At 57.5% G+C, this 19,245-nt stretch overlaps 1 protein-coding gene across 4 annotated transcripts; it reads right to left on the reverse strand.

Moving 5' to 3' along the window:
- Positions 1 to 974: 974 nt before the first annotated feature.
- SPACA6 (sperm acrosome associated 6) lies at positions 975 to 17,002 on the reverse strand. Of its 4 annotated transcripts, none has more exons than XM_039466849.2 (9): positions 16,840 to 17,002; positions 11,804 to 11,940; positions 4,045 to 4,113; positions 3,150 to 3,173; positions 2,712 to 2,984; positions 2,489 to 2,598; positions 1,645 to 1,801; positions 1,349 to 1,559; positions 975 to 1,077 (listed from the first exon to the last, which is right to left on the reverse strand). In XM_039466849.2, exons 1-9 carry the CDS (start codon positions 16,932 to 16,934, stop codon positions 1,044 to 1,046), a joined length of 1,110 nt encoding a protein of 369 aa, XP_039322783.1. In that variant the 5' UTR covers positions 16,935 to 17,002; the 3' UTR covers positions 975 to 1,043. The 4 variants fall into 4 exon arrangements, with proteins under 4 accessions (XP_039322783.1, XP_039322784.1, XP_074242112.1 ...); XM_039466850.2 differs by having other exon boundaries at positions 2,712 to 2,789; positions 16,840 to 17,001; XM_074386011.1 differs by lacking the exon at positions 16,840 to 17,002 and adding an exon at positions 14,754 to 15,487.
- Positions 17,003 to 19,245: the final 2,243 nt, after the last annotated feature.

Consider the following 19,245-nt stretch of genomic DNA (forward strand, 5'->3'; position numbering starts at 1 on the left):
GCATCCAAACATATTGCTACTCTCCCATTTTTAAGACCCCCCCCCCCCCTTGACCTCAGCTTCCCCATAAACTACTGTTCCATTTCTTTGTTGATAGCAAATTTCTTTGGGACACTTGTCCCTATTTGTCCCCAATTTCTCTCCCACAGAGTTCACCCATTCAAAGTGTACAATTCGACCAGGTGTGGGTGGTTCACGCCGGTAATCTCAGCACTTTGGGAGGCCGAGGCAGGTGGATCACTTGAGGTCAGTAGTTCGAGACCAGCCTGGCCAACATGGTGAAACCCCATCTCTACTAAAAATAACAGGCATGGCGGTGCATGCCTGTAATCCTAGCTACTCGGGAGGCTGAGGCAGGAGAAATCACACGAACCAGGGAGGCAGGGGTTGCAGTGAGCTGACAACCGCGCCACTGCACTCCAGCCTGGGCCTTGGCGTAAGATTCTGTCTCCAAATAAAATAAAATAAAAAACAAGTCCTGCTGGTATGCAGAGAATGGGCTACAGTAGGGAGAGGTCAAGGAGAGGCAGGGGGGGCGCTGGTCCGTGGTCCAGACATGAGGTGGGGGTGTGGTCCCATCCCCTTCTCTGGGACCACAGAGAAGGCAGCTTCAGGAGATATTTAGAAGTTAGAAAGTCAGAGTTGGAAATGAAAATGAGCTGGAACTCAGTTGAGCTGAATGGTGGTGCTCTTTCTGGTAGGAAGACAGCCTTGGGGAGAGAGAGCCTCTGAGGGCAACATCAAGGACTCTATTTGGGGGTGCCTTCTGCAGGTGGAAGTGTCAAGGAGACAGCCAGTAATCTGAGGAGGTGGGTATCTGGGTTCCCACCTAAACCCTCAGTGCAGAAACCTGCCCGGTGATACCTATGCCTGTCACTGTCATTATGGGGCCCGTATTCACCTGGGCATGTGTGGGCTTGCTGCACCTCCTCCTACCTGAGTTAGTAGTGACCACCTTCAGAGACCAAACAATCCAGAGTTGAAACATATGCTTTATTTTCAGGATGGAAATAGGAGAGGGAAGGAGGAAAGAGACACCTTTGTTAGCTGCCACTGCGGTACCATTCAAAGAACATCCTGAGGAAACAAAGAGGTATGTGTGTAACAGGAAGGGGCTGGCTAGAAATCTAGGGCCTGGAAGCCTGGACTCCTGGGTGGAAAAGGTGGACCGACCCTGGACTCCTGGGTCTGAGGGAGGAGGGCAGGGGGCCTGGACTCTTGGATGTAAGGGAGGAGGGGCTGAGAGCCCGACCTCCTGGCCTGGAGGTTGCTGGGAACCCAGACCTCTCGGTGGGATCTGAGAAAGCGGGGAGCTCGAGGCTGGGACTCCGGAGGCCTGAGCACTCACCACACCAACCCGGTGGCACACACCGAGGCGAGGGCCCCGAGGGCTGCAAGCAGGAACAGGTTGCTCGGCGTCAGAGCCTCGGGCCTGGCCAGCAGCTCGCCCAGGCTGGGCCTCCAGGGCTCGATCAGCTCGGCATCCCGCGGGGCCCAGCGCAGCACTTCCCGGAACGCGGCTTGCAACTCGGTCTCCGCGCGCGGGGGCGGACCCGTCACTGCGGGGGCGCGCGCGCGTCAGACGGGCACGAGCCCCGGCCTTCGCCCCGCCCCGCTCGCTCCCGCCGCCGCGCCCCGCCCCACCGTTAAGAAAGAAGTAGAGCCGAGCCAGGGGGCGCTGGTCTTGCTTGATCTCGCACGAGAACGTCCCGCGGTGCGTGAGCTGCGCCGGCCGGATCCGCGCCAGGTAGCCTTCGGCCCGCGGCACATCTCGGAAATAGGACAGGTCCCGAGTCCGGAGCTGCGGGACCCGCGGGCTTAAGCTTCTCAACTTCGGCTTGCCAAAGGGTAACCTGCAAGCCCCATCCCCCGAGCCACACCACGCCCCCTTGAGTCCCTTCCCTGAGCCTTGACCCTTGACCCCCCCCAGCCTTCTACTTCCTCCCCAGCCCTAAATGCACTTTCCCCACGCTGCCTAAACCCTTAAGCACAACCTGCCCCTAGAACCTGCATTTATTTATTTATTTCCAGACAAGGTCTCGTTCTGGCCCCCAGGCTGCAGTGCAGTGGCACGATCATAGCTCACTGCAGCCTCGAACTCCTGGACTTCAGCAATCCTCCCATTCAGCCTCCCCAGTGGCTGGGACTACAGGCGTGCACCACCATGCCCGGCAGTTTTTTAAATTTTTTAGTAGAGGTGGGATCTTAGTATGTTGCCCAGGCTGGTCTCGAACTCCTGGGCTCAGGCAATCCTCCTGCCTTGGCCTTGCAAAGCGCTGGGATTGCAGGAGCGAGCCACCGCGCCAGGTCCTTGGTCCTGCATTCTAATCTTCGAGCTCTCCCCTAAATCCCGGGGCCCTCTTCTTGGCTGCTGCCTGTGTCTAGACGCAGCTCCCCGGAGTCTCACCCCCGCATGCTGACTCCCCAACCCATAGTGAAGCCTAACTCGCCCGTCTAAACCCTTTGCGCCGCCTTCGCCCCGACTCACACCTCCTCCTGCAAACTTCCAGGAATAGGTGATCTCCTCCTTTGGCAGCTTGAAGTTCACGATGCAAGAAAACATAGCCTGGTCGCCCCGAGTCACTGTCACATCCTGAACTGAAGACAGGGCATGGATCACTCGCTGGGCCCCGCCCACGCCTGGCCTCGCCGCGGTGCTCTGGTCCGGTTTCTCAGGTTGGTCCCCTACACCCCGAGGACCTGCCGCTCACCTGGGCAGTCCAGCGGGAGGTCACAGACCCTGGAGTAGCACCCTTTGCAGAAGAAACGCCGGGCAAACTCCTGGAGACCTGTGGAGTGGGAACGCTGGGTCTCGGCGCCACCTGCCCAGGGCCCTTTGGCCCTTTTGAGATCCATACAGCTCCCGGGGGTCCATTGGCCAGGTAGCATCTTAAACCCGCCGAACCTGCAGTCCTTAGCTGCCTCTTCCTCCTCTCTGCCCTCCAGGATTCCTATTGGTTTGCTTCGGCTCTCACACCCACCTTCTATGAGGATTTAGAGCAACACCTGGTTTACTACTTTTTCTCCGGGGCTCTTGTTGGCCTCCTAAGGATTGGAAGCCCATCCAATTTCCCCCACCTGATGTCTTAGGTTTCGGCCCCAACCACCTCCCTTACCCGACAATTCCAACTTTTAGATGAACTCCTTACCGCAGGGAGGGATGCAGGCCTGGGCTGTAGGGAGAGAGGAAACATCACCACTTAAAGGTCGTGGGAAGAACCCCCCACCCCATGCTTCCCTATCGGTTGTTAGAGGGCTAGACGCTTTGCTCCGAGGGGGTGGGGTCAAGCTGCAGTCACAACCTGGGGGCGCGGTCAAGCCGGCTGCGTTCCACCTGGGGGCGGGGCCAGGCCTGAGCTTTGCGCTGGGAGGGGTCAGGCCCAGGCCCGCTGCCAGCCATCTACTTGGGGGTTAGGGGGAGACACTGGCTTTCCGGAGGGCCTGACGCGGGGTGGGCAGTCCAGTTGTATCCCGCTGAGAAGGCGGGCTAGAAGTAGTCCCGGAAAGGGGATCAGTAGGAGACGAACCCTTTCACAGAGACACATCCCATGACTGCTCCTAGCTGGAGAGGAAAACTTCCATCGAAGGGGTGAGGCCAAATCCACAGTGGTCCACATGGGAGTCGATCCCCAAGGCCTGAGGCTCGGAGATGGGGCCAGGAGAGTGGATCGGGATCTCAGAAGTGGGTTTTGTTTTGTTTTGAGACAGAGTCTTGCTCTGTCACCCAGGCTAGAGTGCAGTGGCAAGATCTCCGCTCACAGCGACCTCACCTCCAGGGTTCAAGTGATTTTCCTGCCTCAGCCTCCTGAGTAGATGGGATTACAGGCATGCGCTACCACGCCAGACTAATTCTTGTATTTTTAGAAGAGATGGGGGTATCACCATGTTGGTCAGTCTGGTCTCGAACTCCTGACCTCAAGTCATCTGTGCACATCAGCCTCCCAAAGTGCTGGGATTACAGGCGCGAGCCACCATGCCCAGCCAGGAGTGGGGTTTTCCAATTCTGTGTGTGTCGGGGGGGAGGAGATCAGGAGTCTGCTTTACCTTCTTTCAGCTGTGTAATGACCGTCTTCATTTTCTCCGCCGCATCAGGGAAGGCAACCTTAAAGGATCCTGGAGAGTAACAGGGAGGGCGGCCTGTGTAGTAAAATCCTTCCCGTAGGGCTTGGTCCTTGGTCCTGCATTTTGATCTAGGATGTGCTGTCACGGTGTCTGCCCTTCCCCAGCTCCTCTCCACCCCTACATCTCTCTTATTACCATATCCTCTCCTCCTTCCTCTCCTTTCTTCCCACCTTGTGGACCTGAAGGCTAACAAGTCCCTAAGTCGCCTTTCTTCTGCCTCCTGAATCTCTCCAGGATGGCAGCCCTCCTGGACATCACCTGCATGTAGCTTGTTGAGGGGAGAAGGGGTGGATAAGGATCAAATTCCTCACGAAGGCCTATTAGGTCCTGCGTGGTTTGGCCCTAGTCCCCCTCCCTCCCTGTCCCATCACTAGTGCCCCCCTTTCATTTCCTTTTTTATTTTATTTTAATTTTTTGAGACAGCGTCTCACTCTGTTACCCAGGCTAGAGTGCAGTGGTGCCATCTCCCTCACTGCCATCTCTGCCTCCTGCATTCAAGTGATTCTCCTACTTCAGCCTCCCAAGTAGCTGGGACTACAGGTGCGCACCACCACGCCCAGCTAATTTTTGTATTTTTAGAAGAGACAGGGTTTCACCATGTTGGCCAGGCTGGTCTCCAACTCCTGACCTCAAGTGATCCACCCACCTCGGCCTCCCAAAGTGCTGGGATTACAGACATGAGCCATTGAGCCAGGCCTCATTTCCTTTAATAGGAAAACAACCACATTCCATAGCACCTCAGGGCCTTTGCACATGCCGGCTTCTGCTTTTAGCACATTTTTCTGTCTCATAATCATCCTTCCATCACCACAAATCTAATCAAGTTCTCTGTTTTTGTCTCTCATCGCAATCATTTCGTTCCTAGCTCTCATCCGTCTGCAATTACATATATTTATATATAGATGATGATCATTTATGTCTGTCTCGTAAATACGTTCTTCCTTAGCTCTGTGTCCTCTGAATCCTGGAGAGGGCCCTGAATCTTAGAAGTGCTCATTAAGTATTTGTAGAATGAATTCCAGGATCCAACTGGAACTGGAGACCCCAACTGGTGGCCTATGGCCCAAATCCATCCCTAGGATATGTGATATTTGGCCTGGAAAGTGTTTAAAAGAAATTGAACCGGTCACCAACATATACAATTTGGAATGTCACATAAATGTTTGGCATCTCGCTGGGCGCGGTGGCTCAAGCCTGTAATCCCAGCACTTTGGGAGGCCGAGGCGGGTGGCTCACGAGTGTCAAGAGATCGAGACCATCGTGGTCAACATGGTGAAACCCCGTCTCTACTAAAAATACAAAAAATTAGCTGGGCATGGTGGTATGTGCCTGTAATCCCAGCTGCTCAGGAAACTGAGGCAGAAGAATTGCCTGAACCCAGGAGGCGGAGGTTGCGGTGAGCCGAAATCGCGCCATTGCACTCCAGCCTGGGTAACAAGAGCAAAACTCCGTCTCAAAAAAAAAAAAAAAAAAAGTTTGGCATCTCTTTTTTAAAAAGTTGGAAGAGCTGTAACACAGAGATCACATTTCCATAAGGCAGCAATTAGCTGGAGATTAGTAGCAGCCGTTCCCTTGAAATGGGGCACACACTGGCCACTTCTCTGTAGTCTCCAGCCCATATTCATTTCTATGATATTTATAGAATACATCTTTTACCCTTGTTTGTTCTTGGTCTTTGTAGGTGTTTTTGTTTTGAGAGAGTCTCGCTCTGTTGCCCAGGCTGGAGTACAGTGGCATGATTTTGGCCCACTGCCACTTCCACCTCCCAGGTTCAAGTGATTCTCCTGCCTCAGCCTCCCCAGTAGCTAGGATTACAGGCACCCAGCACAATACCTGGCTAATTTTTGTATTTTTAGTAGAGACGGGGTTTCACCATATTGGCCAGGCTGGTCTCGAATTCCTGACCTCGTGATCTCCCCACCTTGGCCTCCCAAAGTGCTGGGGTTACAGGTGTAAGCCACCATGCCTGACCTTGTGTTTTGATCACTGTAATGGCCTCCAAACTGTAAGGGTTTGTGGCTTTTTCCAGTGGAATTTAACAAAGTGGACAGCTGGCTTGATCTCATGGTGGTTTGTGGAAATTAGGATTGCGGCAGGATTTTATGGGCTAAATTGTGCCCCTACCCCCAAATTCGTTTGTTGAAGTCTTAGCTCCCAGTACCTCAGAATGTGACTGTACTTGGTTCTTAAAGAGGTGATTAAGTTAAAATGAGGTCATTAGGGTGGGCCGTAATGCAGTATGATTGGTGTCCTTCCGGGAAGAGGAAATTAGGGCACAGCCATGCACACAGGGACACATGAAGAAAGCCTCTACAAGCCAAAGAGAGAGGCCTGAGAAGAAACCAACCCTGCTGACGCCAAAACCGTGACCTCAGCCTTACGGAAGGCAGAAACTTCTGCTGTTCAAGACACCCAGCTACGGGACTTGGTTGCAGTGGTTCTAGCAAACCAATACACAGGGATTGCCCATTGCCTCTAAGTATCTGTGTATCTATATCCACAGAACACAGAGAAAAGGCTTCATCTCCCAGCCTTCCTTGAAGTTGTGGTCACGTGGCCACGCTGTAGCCATAGGATGTAAGTAGATGTGTGATATGTCACCGGAAGTGGCCTTACAAAGGAGGTGGTACTGCACTTGGAATCCCAGCTACTCGGGAGGCTGCGGTGAAATGATCGCTTGAGGGCAGGAGTTTGAGACCAGCCTGGGCAACATAGGAAGACACCATCTCTAAGCAAATTTTTATAAATTGGCCAGGGGTGATGGCATGTGCCTGTAGTCTTAGCTACTCAGGAAGCTGAGGTGGGAGGATGGTTGAGCCCAGGAGGTCGAGGCTACAGTGAGCTATGATTGCACCACTGCACTCCAACCTGGGCAACAGAGCAGGACCCTGTCTCTAAAAAAACAACAATAACAAAAAAGAGATGGTGGCGCCATCTTATTGATTCCTTCATCCTTCTGCTGCCTGAAAATTTGTATCCTGTTGCCTGAAAGTTTGTTTTGATGGCTGGAGCTCTAGCAGCCACACAGGACCATGAGGACAAAGGGCTATTCCCTGGGATATTCAGTCTTGAAAGAGCTTGGGTCCCCAAGAAATGGAGGTGCCATACTAACTTTAAGTGCCTACCTCAAGACTTACTTTGTATAGGAGAGGTAAACTTCCTATTGGCTTAAGCCATTGCAGGGACAGGGGAAAGCTTCCTCTGTGATGTAAAGCCATACAAAAAGGGAGGGGACTAAGGATATTGGCAAGAGAGTGGCCGAAACAATGACGGTTGGATATACACTTGGAGAGAGAAGGCACTCATGCCAAGAAGTGGGTTCCAAGTGAGGACTTAGTGGTCTCTCCTTGGCCACAGAGCAGAAGTGTGGTCTCAAGATGGCAGGATGATCAGGAGCATGTGGTCAGACTGGGGTGCACAAATGAGAGGCCAGGACGTTAGAGGATCATCCAAAGAATTTCTATGGGCCAAATCAAATGACTCAGGGAAAGGGTGACTGTGGGATATACCAAGTAAGCCATGGTGGCGGGGTGGGTTTATAACCCACCAGGGGAGTACGAATGGAGTAAAATGTTCCAAACAGACCAAGGAGCCTGGGTTTTATCAAGTGGGCCATAAAGAGGCATGGGTGGGTGTTGTAAAGTCTTCCCTAGAGGAGTTGCATATCATCAGGAGCTCCGACTATGATTTAGAACATCTGGCTCTGAGTCCTGGCGCTTCTGTCTTAAGCATACCTGTTTCAAATCTGAGTATCAATTACAAGCCCTCCTCCCCGTATGACCAAGTGACTCCACCTTCCTTTTCCTCAGTTTCCTCATTCATAAAATGGGGATGATAGCAGTGTCTGTATCACAGGAGCAGTGTATCGCAGGGCTGGGGAGAGGCTGAATCCTTAAATAAAAATTTGTTTTGATGGCTGGAGCTCTAGCAGCCACACAGAACCATGAGGACTATGTTTTACTGATTGTATGGCATGTTGTCTCTAAGCGTGTAGAATGGCGTCTGGCACGTAGTGAGGGTTAGAGAAGACTGGAAAACTTACGATTGCCATCTCCAAGCTTGAGATGGGGAAACTGGGGCATGGGGAGATTAGAGAAGTGGTCCAAAATCACACGGCTACATTTGACCCTGGTGGTCAGGCTCTAGGGCCTCCATACCTAATCGTTGCATGTGGCATACTGCCTGCTGTCTGTACCACGTCATCCACTCTGTGGATTATATATAGACCTACACAAACAAGACCACCTGGGATCATCAAGAGGCAGTCAGCCTACATCAGCTCCTCCAACTCCCTGCTCCTCCAGCTGGCGGAGACTCAAAAGTCATCCTTGATTCTTCCCATTGCCCTCACCCACCTCCATCTGGTCCAGTCTATCTCCAGATATATCCCAGGTCTACTGTTCTTGTCAAGATGAGCGTCAGGGTTCCCATCTGAAAAGTGGGGCTATAAAACCCAGCATCACAGGGCTGGTAGAAGATATCCTTTCTTTTCTTTTCTTTTTTGAGATGGAGTCTTGCTTCTTCGCCCAGGCTGGAGTGCAGTGGTGCGATCTCAGCTCACTGCAACCTCCACTTTCCAGGTTCAAGCAACTTTCTCTGCCTCACTTTCTCGAGAAGCTGGGATTACAGGCACCTGCCACCACGCCCAGCTAATTTTTGTATTTTAGTAGAGACAGGGTCTCACCATCTTGGGCAGTCTAGTCTTGAACTCCTGACCTCGTGATCCACTCGCCTCAGCCTCCCAAAGTGTTCAGGCGTAAGCCACCGCGCCTGGCTGAGGATATCCTTTAGGAGGATACTTCATATGAATGACTCTCTGCATGGCAGACATAGCGTCTCACACGCATGGGCAGGCCTGGCACACAGTCAAATCCTTGTGCCCACCCTGCTCTGCTCGGACCTCATCTGGTCTCCCCGGACCACTTGTCTGACTTGTCTGACCCACGACGAGCCAGCTTCTCACTGGAAGTCTTCCTGCCTTTGCCCAGGCCCCACACGGCTGCCAGAGAGACCCTGGTAAACCCCAGGTCAGATCCTGTGTCTTGGTGTAAAGTCCTCCGACAGCCCCCCCATTTCAAGAGCAAAAGATAGAAGGTCATTCCAAGGACGTACAACAGCGATTCTGAGTGCTCCCAGAGTAGCATCATCAGCACTGCCTGGGATCTTGACAGAAATCTGCATTTTAAATAAGCTCCCAGGGGATTCTGATGTATGCCGGGGCTTGAGAACCACCTCTGTCTATGAGGATCTATGGGAGGTGGCCTCTTGCTATCTCCGATTTCACCTTCACTCCAGCCCCACGGGCCCCAGGCTCTTGCATTAGCTATTTCCTGTGGCCTGAAAAATCTCTCCCCCTAGATTATCTGCATGGCTGTCACTGTCACCTTGTTCAGGTCTCGACTGGACCCTGGCATTTCCACCTCCCCTGACCAACCGATTTAAAATTATCACCCAGCAAGACATGGTGATTCATGCCTGTAATCCCAGCACTTTGGGAGGCTGAGGCGGGAAGATCACTTGAGCCCAGGCGCTCGAGACCAACCCAAGCAACATAGCAAGACACCATCATTACAGATTTAATTAGCCAAAGGTGGCGGCACGCTGCCTGTAGTGCCAGCTACTCGGGAGGCGGAGGCAGGAAGATCGCTTGAGCCCAGGAGTTCGAGGCTGCAGTGAGCTATGATCACGCCACTGCACTCCAGCCTGGGTGACAAAGTGAGACCCTATCTCCAAAAATAAAAGACAATAAAACTATCACCCCTTTCTCTTCTCCTTCTCTGTTTTCCTCCACGGCAGGGATCACCAATTGATATACTAAGATAGTAAGGTATTTTATCGATTATGTTTATTGTCTGTCTTCCCAGACTCCACCCCAATATAAGCAACCCGAGGACAGGTGGTTTGCACCTTCAGTAAATATCACTGAACGTATTGCACCAGCTTCTCCTGACCTCCAGACTCTCCCTCTGGTCCATCCTCCACACGCCCCCAGAGGGCTCCTTCTGCACTCAGAGCTGCCCCTGTTTCACGGCTCACATTCCTCCGGTGGCTCCCCAGTGCCCCGAGGGCAAAGACTCAAAACTCTTGACTTTTCTGCTGAACTCTGCACCTAGGTATCTAGCTGCCTCCTAAACATCCCTGGGACCTTTCAAAGTCACTACACGCTAACCGAGCTCATAATCTACCCCCGGCTCTTTCTCAGGCTCCTTATTTCAGTGACGACACATGGCCCAACAGGCATGGCGCAGGACCTGTCTCGGACGCTGCCCTCTATGCCTCCCCAAACAGCCCAGCAGACCGCATTCTCTGGCCCTGGCCCCTCTTCTCCACCTTCAGAGCCCCAAGCGCCAACTTGGGCCTCCACTCTGGCCTGGACCCTTACCCAGCCTCTTCTCTCTCTCCTCCCAAGTTGGTCCCACAGCCGGCCCCACAGAAGACTTCCACTCCCAGATCCGGAGTTTCCTGATCTTTTCAAAAGCTTCTGTGACGAGACAGCCCACGTGGGGGGAAAGGGCATTTCCTGGAATCCTGAACCACCCGCCCATAGAGAGCTGTAGGGCCTCAGGTCTCCCTTGGGAGTGGGGGTCGGGGGAGCCACAGCTGAAGCCTTCTCCGGGCTGGCCCTGGATGCCCCGGCGGGGATGGGATCCTCCCCTTTTTGGGGATCTTTGACAAAATGCTTGGTGGGCAAAGCAGGAAGCAAAGGGAGTGACTGTGGGTGTGGGAATAAGCCCTGAGCTCCTGTACCTAAGAGGAAGCCAGTTTATGACACAGCGCAGGGCTCTGTGGCCTCTCTCCTGCAACTCTGAGGTTCCGCAGTTCCAGGCTCTGGCACGTCATGGGGATGGTGGCCGTGGTGACCTGGCATGATTACTGCCAACACTGCCCATTGGCCATGCGCGGCCCCCGGCCCTGAGGTCGCTTCGCACGGCCACACACCTCAAGGCCGTCACGTGTGCCTGTCTCACCAGGGCGGTCACACCCCATCTCTCTTCACCACTGTCACTGGAGTGATCTACTCTGCTGTTTCTGTTTTCCTGCCCTCTGATCGCCTCACACCTCAAAAATGTGGAATCGCTTTATAAGAAATCTGCGTGTGTGTGTATGTGTGTGTGTGTCTGTGTGTGAAAGCGTGTATGTTTGCCTGAGTGCTGTCTGTGAGTCCGTGTGTTTGTGTGAGAGTGTGTGTGTGAGTGCTGTGTGTGAGTGAGACTGTGTGGGTGAGTTCTGTCCTAGAGGAAGACGTCCTCCTTGAGGTCAGCCTCATCAGGCAGCCCCACACCCCACAGTGAGCTCTGTGGCCATCCTAGGAGGCAAGGAGATTGTCCCACTTTACAGATGGGTAAGTGGAGGACAGGAGAGGGGCAGTGACCCACCCAGAACTTCATTACCAGTTAAGTGTTTGCCGTGCGGCCGTGTCAGAATCTACCCGCCCCACCTGGACTTGTCTAGGCAATTTCTCAGCGTCCTTTCCCCACTCGCCAGCATCAGCCTCTGGCTCTTAGAGCTGCCTTCAGCCTCCGCTTGGTCAAGTAGCTGAGCTCATAGCTTCCCAGCTTTCCCCGTCCCAGATGACTGCCCAACTCTGGGGCCTCCTTCCTCTGCCCCGGGCCCTCCCACATACCCATCTCTTGGGGGCTCCGAGTCCGCATGTCCCATCTCCCCACCCCCACACGCTCACCCTGGGCAGCAGCCACCTCCTGCAGGCCATGGGTCATCTGGGTGAAGGCGTCATGCAGGTGGCTTCTCTCATCATAGTCTGGCGGTGAAGGAGGGGGCAGGGGCTGGGGGAGGCAGCTCCCCGCAAACACCGTGTCCCTAATGGGAACATTCTGTCTCTGAGTCTCTGCCCTCCCAAGTCCCTGCCCTCCCCTTGCTGACTCTCTGCCCCACAGTCTCTATGCTTCCTGAGTCCCTCCCGGGCTCTATCCTCACCTCTCTGTGGGTCTCCATCTTCCCTGAGTCTCTCCCTCAACATCAGTCTCTATCCTGCTTCCCCTAGTCTCTGCCCTGTCTCCGTCCTCCCTTCTCTCTGAGTCTCCATCCTCCCCTGTCTGAGTCTGAGTCTTCCCCTCTCTGACTCTCCATCCTCCCCTCTCTGTCCATCCTCCCTGTCTGAGTCTCCATCCTCCCCTCTCTGACTGTCCATCCTCCCCTGAGTCTCCTTCCTCCCCTCTCTGACTGTCCATCCTCCCCTGAGTCTCCATCCTCCCCTCTCTGACTGTCCATCCTCCCCTGAGTCTCCTTCCTCCCCTCTCTGACTGTCCATCCTCCCGAGTCTCCTTCCTCCCCTCTCTGACTGTCCATCCTCCCCTGAGTCTCCTTCCTCCCCTCTCTGACTGTCCATCCTCCCCTGAGTCTCCATCCTCCCCCGTCTCCGAGTCTCCATCCTCCCCTGAGTCTCCATCCTCCCCCGTCTCCGAGTCTCCATCCTCCCCTGAGTCTCCATCCTCCCCTGTCTGAGTCTCCATCCTCCCCTGAGTCTCCATCCTCCCCCGTCTCCGAGTCTCCATCCTCCCCTGTCTGAGTCTCCATCCTCCCCTGTCTGAGTCTCCATCCTCCCCTGAGTCTCCATCCTCCCCCGTCTGAGTCTCTGCCCTGCTTTCCTCCCCTGTCTGTGTTTCTCTGTCCCTAGCCTCTGCTGTTCTCATGGTCTTTGAGCCTTTCGCCTGTGACGATTTCTCTCTGTCTATCCCTCAGCCTGACCCTCTGGGCCTCTCCCGCCCCTCCCTCTGCGCCCTCCCCAGGACACTGAGGAAGGCGGATGTCCTCACTGATTTCGGTGTCAGAGAGGCCCTGGAAGGCGGCCGTGAAGGCCTTCTCACACTCCCTGAGCTTGGGGCTCTGCATCCCCACAAACATCTGGCAGATGCGGAAGCGCTCGGAGTAGGTCGTGAAGCAGAGGAGACAGGCCCAGGCGGGCACCCTGAAGATAGCCAGGGCCAGCAGGGCAGACGGGACCGCCCTGGCCAGCACCAGCAGGGCCATCGTGTGGGTCTCAAGGCCAGGGGAGAAGCTAGTAACCTTTATGAGGTCGCCACAGGGCGGGGGAAGGGCCAGAGGTCTGGGGTCAGAGGTCAGGTTTCAGTTGGTGGCCAAATGTCATGCTCTGGAGGAAGGGTATGAGGAGTCAGGGCTCCGGGTCAGGCCGGCAATTCCCCAGGTGTGTGGTTGGGCCAGACGCCAGGCTCCCAAGAACCTCACCTGTGACCCTGGATGTCCTCACAGGTTAAAGGGTCTCAGGGACCCAGAGGCTGGCAACATGGTATATGGTGGCCCCGCAGGCCCTGGGGTGGGGGTCAGAGATGGAGATGGGCACAGAGACATTCCGAGAGCCAGAAGACAGAGAGACCAAAAAGGACAGAAACAGACACAGCAAGATGTTGGGAGGGTCAGAGACCTAGAAAGCCAGAACCAGAGGGATGCCGAGAATCCACTGCGAAAGAGACGCAGAAGCCACAGAGACACAGCAGAGCCGGAGAGACAGACAGGAGTAAAACAGACTTCAGGGCAGGGAGGGGATCCAGGGGCTAGGACAGAAAAGACAGCCCGGCTCCTCCTCCCAGGGTCCCTGGGGCAGCCCAGTGGGGCTCAGGGTCCCCGAGTGGGGCTGGGGGTCCCCGCCGGGCCCTGTCCCGTGCAGGGCGCAGCCTGGGGAAAGCTAGGAGGTCGTATAGTGATCTCCTTGGGTGTCCTGCTCAACTATACAACCTCCTACCTCAGCCCGGGGGGCGCGGCAGGCGGACAGACAGGGACCAGGAGGACGGGGAGTGGGGGGGGGGGGAGGGCCGGGGAGGCCCCAGCCGCGATGGTGAGCCCCCGACACGGACCCACAGACACGAGCTTGTGTGCGGCGAAGGCCCCGCAAGGTCGGTTCTACGGGTGGGTGCCAGGACCCAGGAGTCCGGGCCCCCGGCCCCTCCTCCCCAAGGGACCCGGGAGTCCAGGCCCTCAGCCCCTTCCTCATCAGGGACCCTGGAGTCCAGGCCCTGAGCCCCCTCCTCCCTAAAGAACTCCGAGGCCCAGGAGCCTGGGCCCCTGACCCTTTTCTCCCCAAGCGTTCCTGGAATCCAAGCCCTCAGCCCCTTCCTCCCTCAGACTCTTGGGTCCAGATCCACAGCCCCCTTCTCCCCCAGAGACGCAGGAGCCCCAGCCCCCAGATCGTCGTCCTCTGGCCCGGCAGGCCTCCTGGGTGCTGGCTTGGTGTTCGGCCCTCTGAGCACACCTGCCCTACCTACCCTCCGGTCAGTCGTCTGCAGACTCCATGCCCGGGGACCGGGGGCTAGCAAACACCCGAGCCTCCCTGGGTACTTGCTTCCTGTCTCCTCCCTTCTTTGGGTCAGTTCTAAGGATGACAGCCACAAGCCCCCAGCGCTGACACCACAGCGGGCCCAGAGCACGTCTTCTGTCTGACACCTCCCAGTCCAGAGATCGGGGTGCCCTCACCATCCCCATTTAGCAGGTGAGGCAGGGGAGGGCGCTGAGCCTCCGAGAGGGGAAGAGCCTCCCAAAGTCAGCCTCCCAGTGGCGGTGGGCGGTGGACTCAGCACCCAGCCTCCCCACCCCTCCAGCCGGGGTCCCCCCCCCCGCCCAGCCCCTCCTCCTGGGCCGTCGTGGCTCTCCGGCCCTACCTGTTTCCTCTCTCTCCTTCTTCCTTTCCACCTTCCCCGGTTCCCAGCCTCCTCGTCCTCCTGCATCAGGCATCCCTCCCTGGCTCTGCCTCCTTCTCTCTCTCCCGTCGCCTCTCTCCTCTCCCGCTCCCGTTTGCCTCCCTCTCCCCCCCCCTTTTTCCTCCTTTTCCTCTACCTCCGGTCTTTCATCCTCCCCTTCTCCCCCCTCCCCCTCTTTGTCTCTCCCCTTCTCTCAGGCCCTGTCTCAGTCTCTGTCTCCCTCTCCTCTCTTTCCCACCCTTCTCCATCCCTTTTTTCGGACGGCTCTCCTCACTTCCTCTCCCCCCCCATCTCTCACCTCCGTCTCGGTCTCTCTTTCCTCCCCTCCCCCCTTCTCCCTTCGGGTCTCCCTCCCTCCTCTCTCTCTCTCTCTCTCTCTCTCTCTCTCTCTCTCTCTTTCTCCTTCCCTCTCTCCCTCCCCCTCGCAGCTCGAGCCAGGTCTGGAGCTGGGGGTGGGGTGGGGGTGGTTTGAGAAGGGGCCCCGGGCTGGGGTAGCGACCTGCGAGGAGGGGCAGAAGAGGCGGGAAAGGGGCGGAGAAGGAAAAGGGGGGGGCGGGGGCCGGAGACGGGTCCACGGTCCCAGCTCTCTCCCCGCTTCCCTCCTTCCCAGCCGCCCAGACCCTCAGGCGGGGGCGAGAGTCAGGCCAAGGTGGGGAGGAAGGGGAAGGGAGGTGGCCGCCCCCGCCCCCCCCGCCCCCCCCGCCCCCCCCACCCCCCCACCCCCCTGGCCCCGAGCCCGGGCCCGGGTTCCCAGCATGCCCCGGGGCTGCCTGGGGCCTGAGGAGGGGGGTGAGGGGAGAAGGGAAGCCGAGAATCGCCAAGATTCCCGGGACCTCAGCATCTCCCCCACCCGCCAGCCAGTGTCTCCTTGGGGAAACTGAGGCCGACAGAGGAAGGGGGGGGGATGTCAGGACTTGTTCAAGGTCACTTGGACAAGGCGTGGGTGGAAACGTGAACTCCCCGGGCCCACAGGCCGGCTTTGGGGAAGGGGTGGGCTCTGGACTTCCCCCAGGCCTAGGTCCCCCTCCCCCTCTCTGCGGACCCTGGGGAGCCCCCAAGGGTCAGAGAGCAGACCCAAACAGTCTGGCACCATGGCAACCGGCTGGCCCCGCCCCCTTAACCCCTGGAGGGCTGGACTCCAGCTGGGGCTAAAGGGGAGGTGGGGACTCCTGGGTTCCGGGGAGGAGGGGCCTGGGGGACCCCAGAACTGCAGGCTTCCAAGGGGCAAAGATGCCGGAACTTGGACGCTTGGGTTCCAGAGGAGCAGAGGGTTGGGGGCCGTGCTCCTTGGGAGGAGGGGCTGAGGTTTTAAAGGGGTTAGGGGCTGGAGTGTGGATTCCCTGGTCTGAGAGAACAGACTGGGGGCTCAGACTCCTGGATCCTGGAAAAAAGGGGACTGGGGGCTCGGATTTTGGAATGGATGGGGGCATGGGTGGGGGCCTGGGTGGTGGACTCCCAGGTCTGAGGGAGGAGGGGTCTGGGACCTGGAATCCCGGGTCCCCGAGGGAGCACGGATGCTGGGCCTCTCCTCCTCCAGACATCCCCTGCCCCCGCCGCTGACCCTGGCCTGTCTGGCAGCCCAGACAACCTGCCCCTCCTCCTCGGCCCCCTCCCATTGGCACGGCTCACCCTTGACCCCTCAAAGCCCCGCAGCCCTATCCCTGCCCCTCCCCCGCCCCTCCAGCCAGACGTTAACCCCTCCACTGCCGCAGGCACTCCAAAGCCAGACAGATCTTCCTCCACCTCCCCCGAGGGCTCGAGCATCGCGCCCCTAGTCTCCTCCAGCCCCACGATCCTACCCGCCCCAGCCCCCATCTCGGTCCTCGCTCCTGAATCCAGGAGGTGTCCCCAGCCTTCTCCAGCCTGTGGACCCCGGAATCCAAGTCCCAGCCCCCTCCTTCATGGATTCAGGAGTCGGGGCGCCCAGCCACCTCCCCACCCCCAACTCCTCCTCCAAGAACCCAGAAATCCAGGCCCCTGGGTGTTCCTCCCTCGGGGACCCGGGAGTCCAGGCCCCAGCCCGCCGCCTCCCTTTCCGCAGACTCACGGCTCCCAGGGCTCCCGCGACGCAGGAACGGGGTCTCCTCCGCCGCCCCGGGCCCGCAGGCCGGGCCCCACCGCCGCTGAGCGAGCGCTCTCCATCCTCTCCCCGCCTCCGCCGCCCCGCGGCCGCTCCCCTTCCTCCCGCCGTGCCCGCCATCCCCTTCCCTTCTCCCCGGCTCCCTCTGGCCGGCGACTCCTCCCCGGCTCTGAGGTCCGGGGCTACCCCTCCCCGGACCCCGCCGGCGGCCTGGCCTGTCGGACCAGCCCCCTCCCCAGGGGGCCCCCGCCCCGGCCCCTCCCCACCGCCCTGCCCAGTCCGGCCTGGCTTCCCACCCGCCCTGCCCCGAGCTGGCTCCCGTCCAGGGGAAAAAATTCCATCCAGCCCCGGGGAGGAGGAGCGGGGCGGAGGAGGGAGCGGGAGGGGGAGGCCGGGCCAGGGGAGCCTGACGCAGAGGAGGGAAGGGACAAAAGAGGCCGGGAGGCGGCGGCGGCCCGGCTCCCGCCTCGCCCGCCCTCCTCCCGCGGCCGGTCTCGCTCCTCCCCGGCTTTCCCTAGGTCGCCTCCGCCTCTCCGCCCTGTCCTGTCCCTCGCTGGCCTCCCTCCCTCTTCTCTCCTGCGCCGCCTCCTCCACGCTCCCCGCGTGCTCTCTCTCGCTCCCTCTCTCCCTCCCTCCCTCTCTTCTCTCTCTCTTTCTCCCTCCCTCCCTCCTTCCCTCCTCCTCTCTGCTCCTGTCATTCTTGGTCGCTTTTGCTGCCTCTCTCTGTCTCTTTCCGTCTGTCCTCCCTTCTGTCTCTGCACGTCTGTCCTCCCATTCGCCCTCTCCGTCCTGTTCCTCTGCCTGCGGTGCTTCTGTGTCTCCCATTTATTCTTCCCTTTTCTCTTTCTGTTTCTCTCCCTCCCTGCCTGTCTGTGTCTCTGTCCTTCCTGTCTCTGGCTTTCTCCTCCCCTCTCTCCCCCAACCAGTCAGGGTCTGCCCTTCTCTTTCTCCCCCTTCCTGCTCTCCCAGCGCCTCCCCCCCCACCACCACCACACCGGCCTTGGTCTCCCCACCCCCCCCGCCCCCACCCACTGGGGACTCAAAGGTGAATCAGACCCGAATCTGCCCTTGCAGATGGAGCTCACAGTCTGATGGAAGACACAGAGCCAGCCGCAGACAGTCCCAATCCCGGGTGATCAAGGGTATGCAGAGGGAGAGGCCAGAGCCTGCGAGATCCCAGGGCGGGGGGCGGGGGGGGGGGGAATCCTGGCGGTCGCAGCCGGCAGAGAGGACCTCCAGGGAAGGCGTGGTTGTGGCATGACCTCCCCTGAAGGCCTTCCAGGCAGAGGGTACAGCTGCAGCGAAGGCCCGGAGGCAGGAAACCGAGAAGGTGCTGGAAGGATAACAAAGCCCCTTAAGTCTGCCTAGAGCCTCCGAGGCCGGGGGCCAAGGAGCGCAGGAGATGAGGCTGGGGCCAGCGGGCGGGGTCAGCTTCTCAGGGCCACGCTGGGAACTTAGCCTCCTGAGGGTGACACGGAGCCCTGGAAGGTCGTGATCAAGGAGTGGGGACAGGGTCAAATCTGAAAGTCAGACCCCCGGGGGATGTGTGTGGACTGCAGGGGCAGAGACTGGTGGAGGCTGGGGAGGAGGCTCCCCTCCCTGCAGTTTGGGGGGTTAGGACCTCGGAGAGAGAGGAAGGGGTGAGGCGGGAATGAGGAGCTGGAGATGGCTGGAGACTGCTGGGTGGTGGCGGGGAGGGGACAGGTAGGAAAGCTGCAACTCCCTGAGTCTGGCCCAGGAACGGATGGGGCAGGAGCTGTTTCCAGTGGGGAACCAGGAGGAAGAAGAGGGTAGAGGAGAGAGCTGCTGTGGGCGGCTGAGAACTCAGGGGACATGACGAGCCAGGGACCCTTAGGGCAAACATTCCGGGTGAATGAGCCAGGGACCCTTAGGGCAAACATTCAGGGTGAATGCTGCTGGGCTTTCAACAGTGAGTCTCCCTCCCGCCCTATCCTCTAGCCACCCAGTTCTCTCTGGGGACAGCGTATATTCACTAATTTCTTATGTATCTTTCCGGAGGAATTTTGTACATCTATGCACTTATATACCGGCCTCCTCTTATCTGTCCCCAGATGGGATCGAATTATTCTGTACCTTGCTATTTTTTTTTAACACGCTACTCAAAGATCCTCCCACACCTAGGGTTATAGAGCCTCCTCATTCATTTTATTTGCTATATAATATTCCATTGTATTCATGTATTTATTCCTAATGTATTAATTGAGAGATTGGGAGGTTTTTTTTTTTATGTCAAGAAACTAATGCTTATGCACATTCAAATTTGCTGATTTTTATTATTTTTATTTATTTATTTTTGAGACAGAGTCTCACTCTGTGGCCCAGGCTGGAGTGCAGTGGTGTAGTCTCGGCTCA

The sequence above is a fragment of the Saimiri boliviensis genome, chromosome 14 (genome assembly GCF_048565385.1).
Source record: "Saimiri boliviensis isolate mSaiBol1 chromosome 14, mSaiBol1.pri, whole genome shotgun sequence".
Lineage (NCBI taxonomy): Eukaryota > Metazoa > Chordata > Mammalia > Primates > Cebidae > Saimiri > Saimiri boliviensis.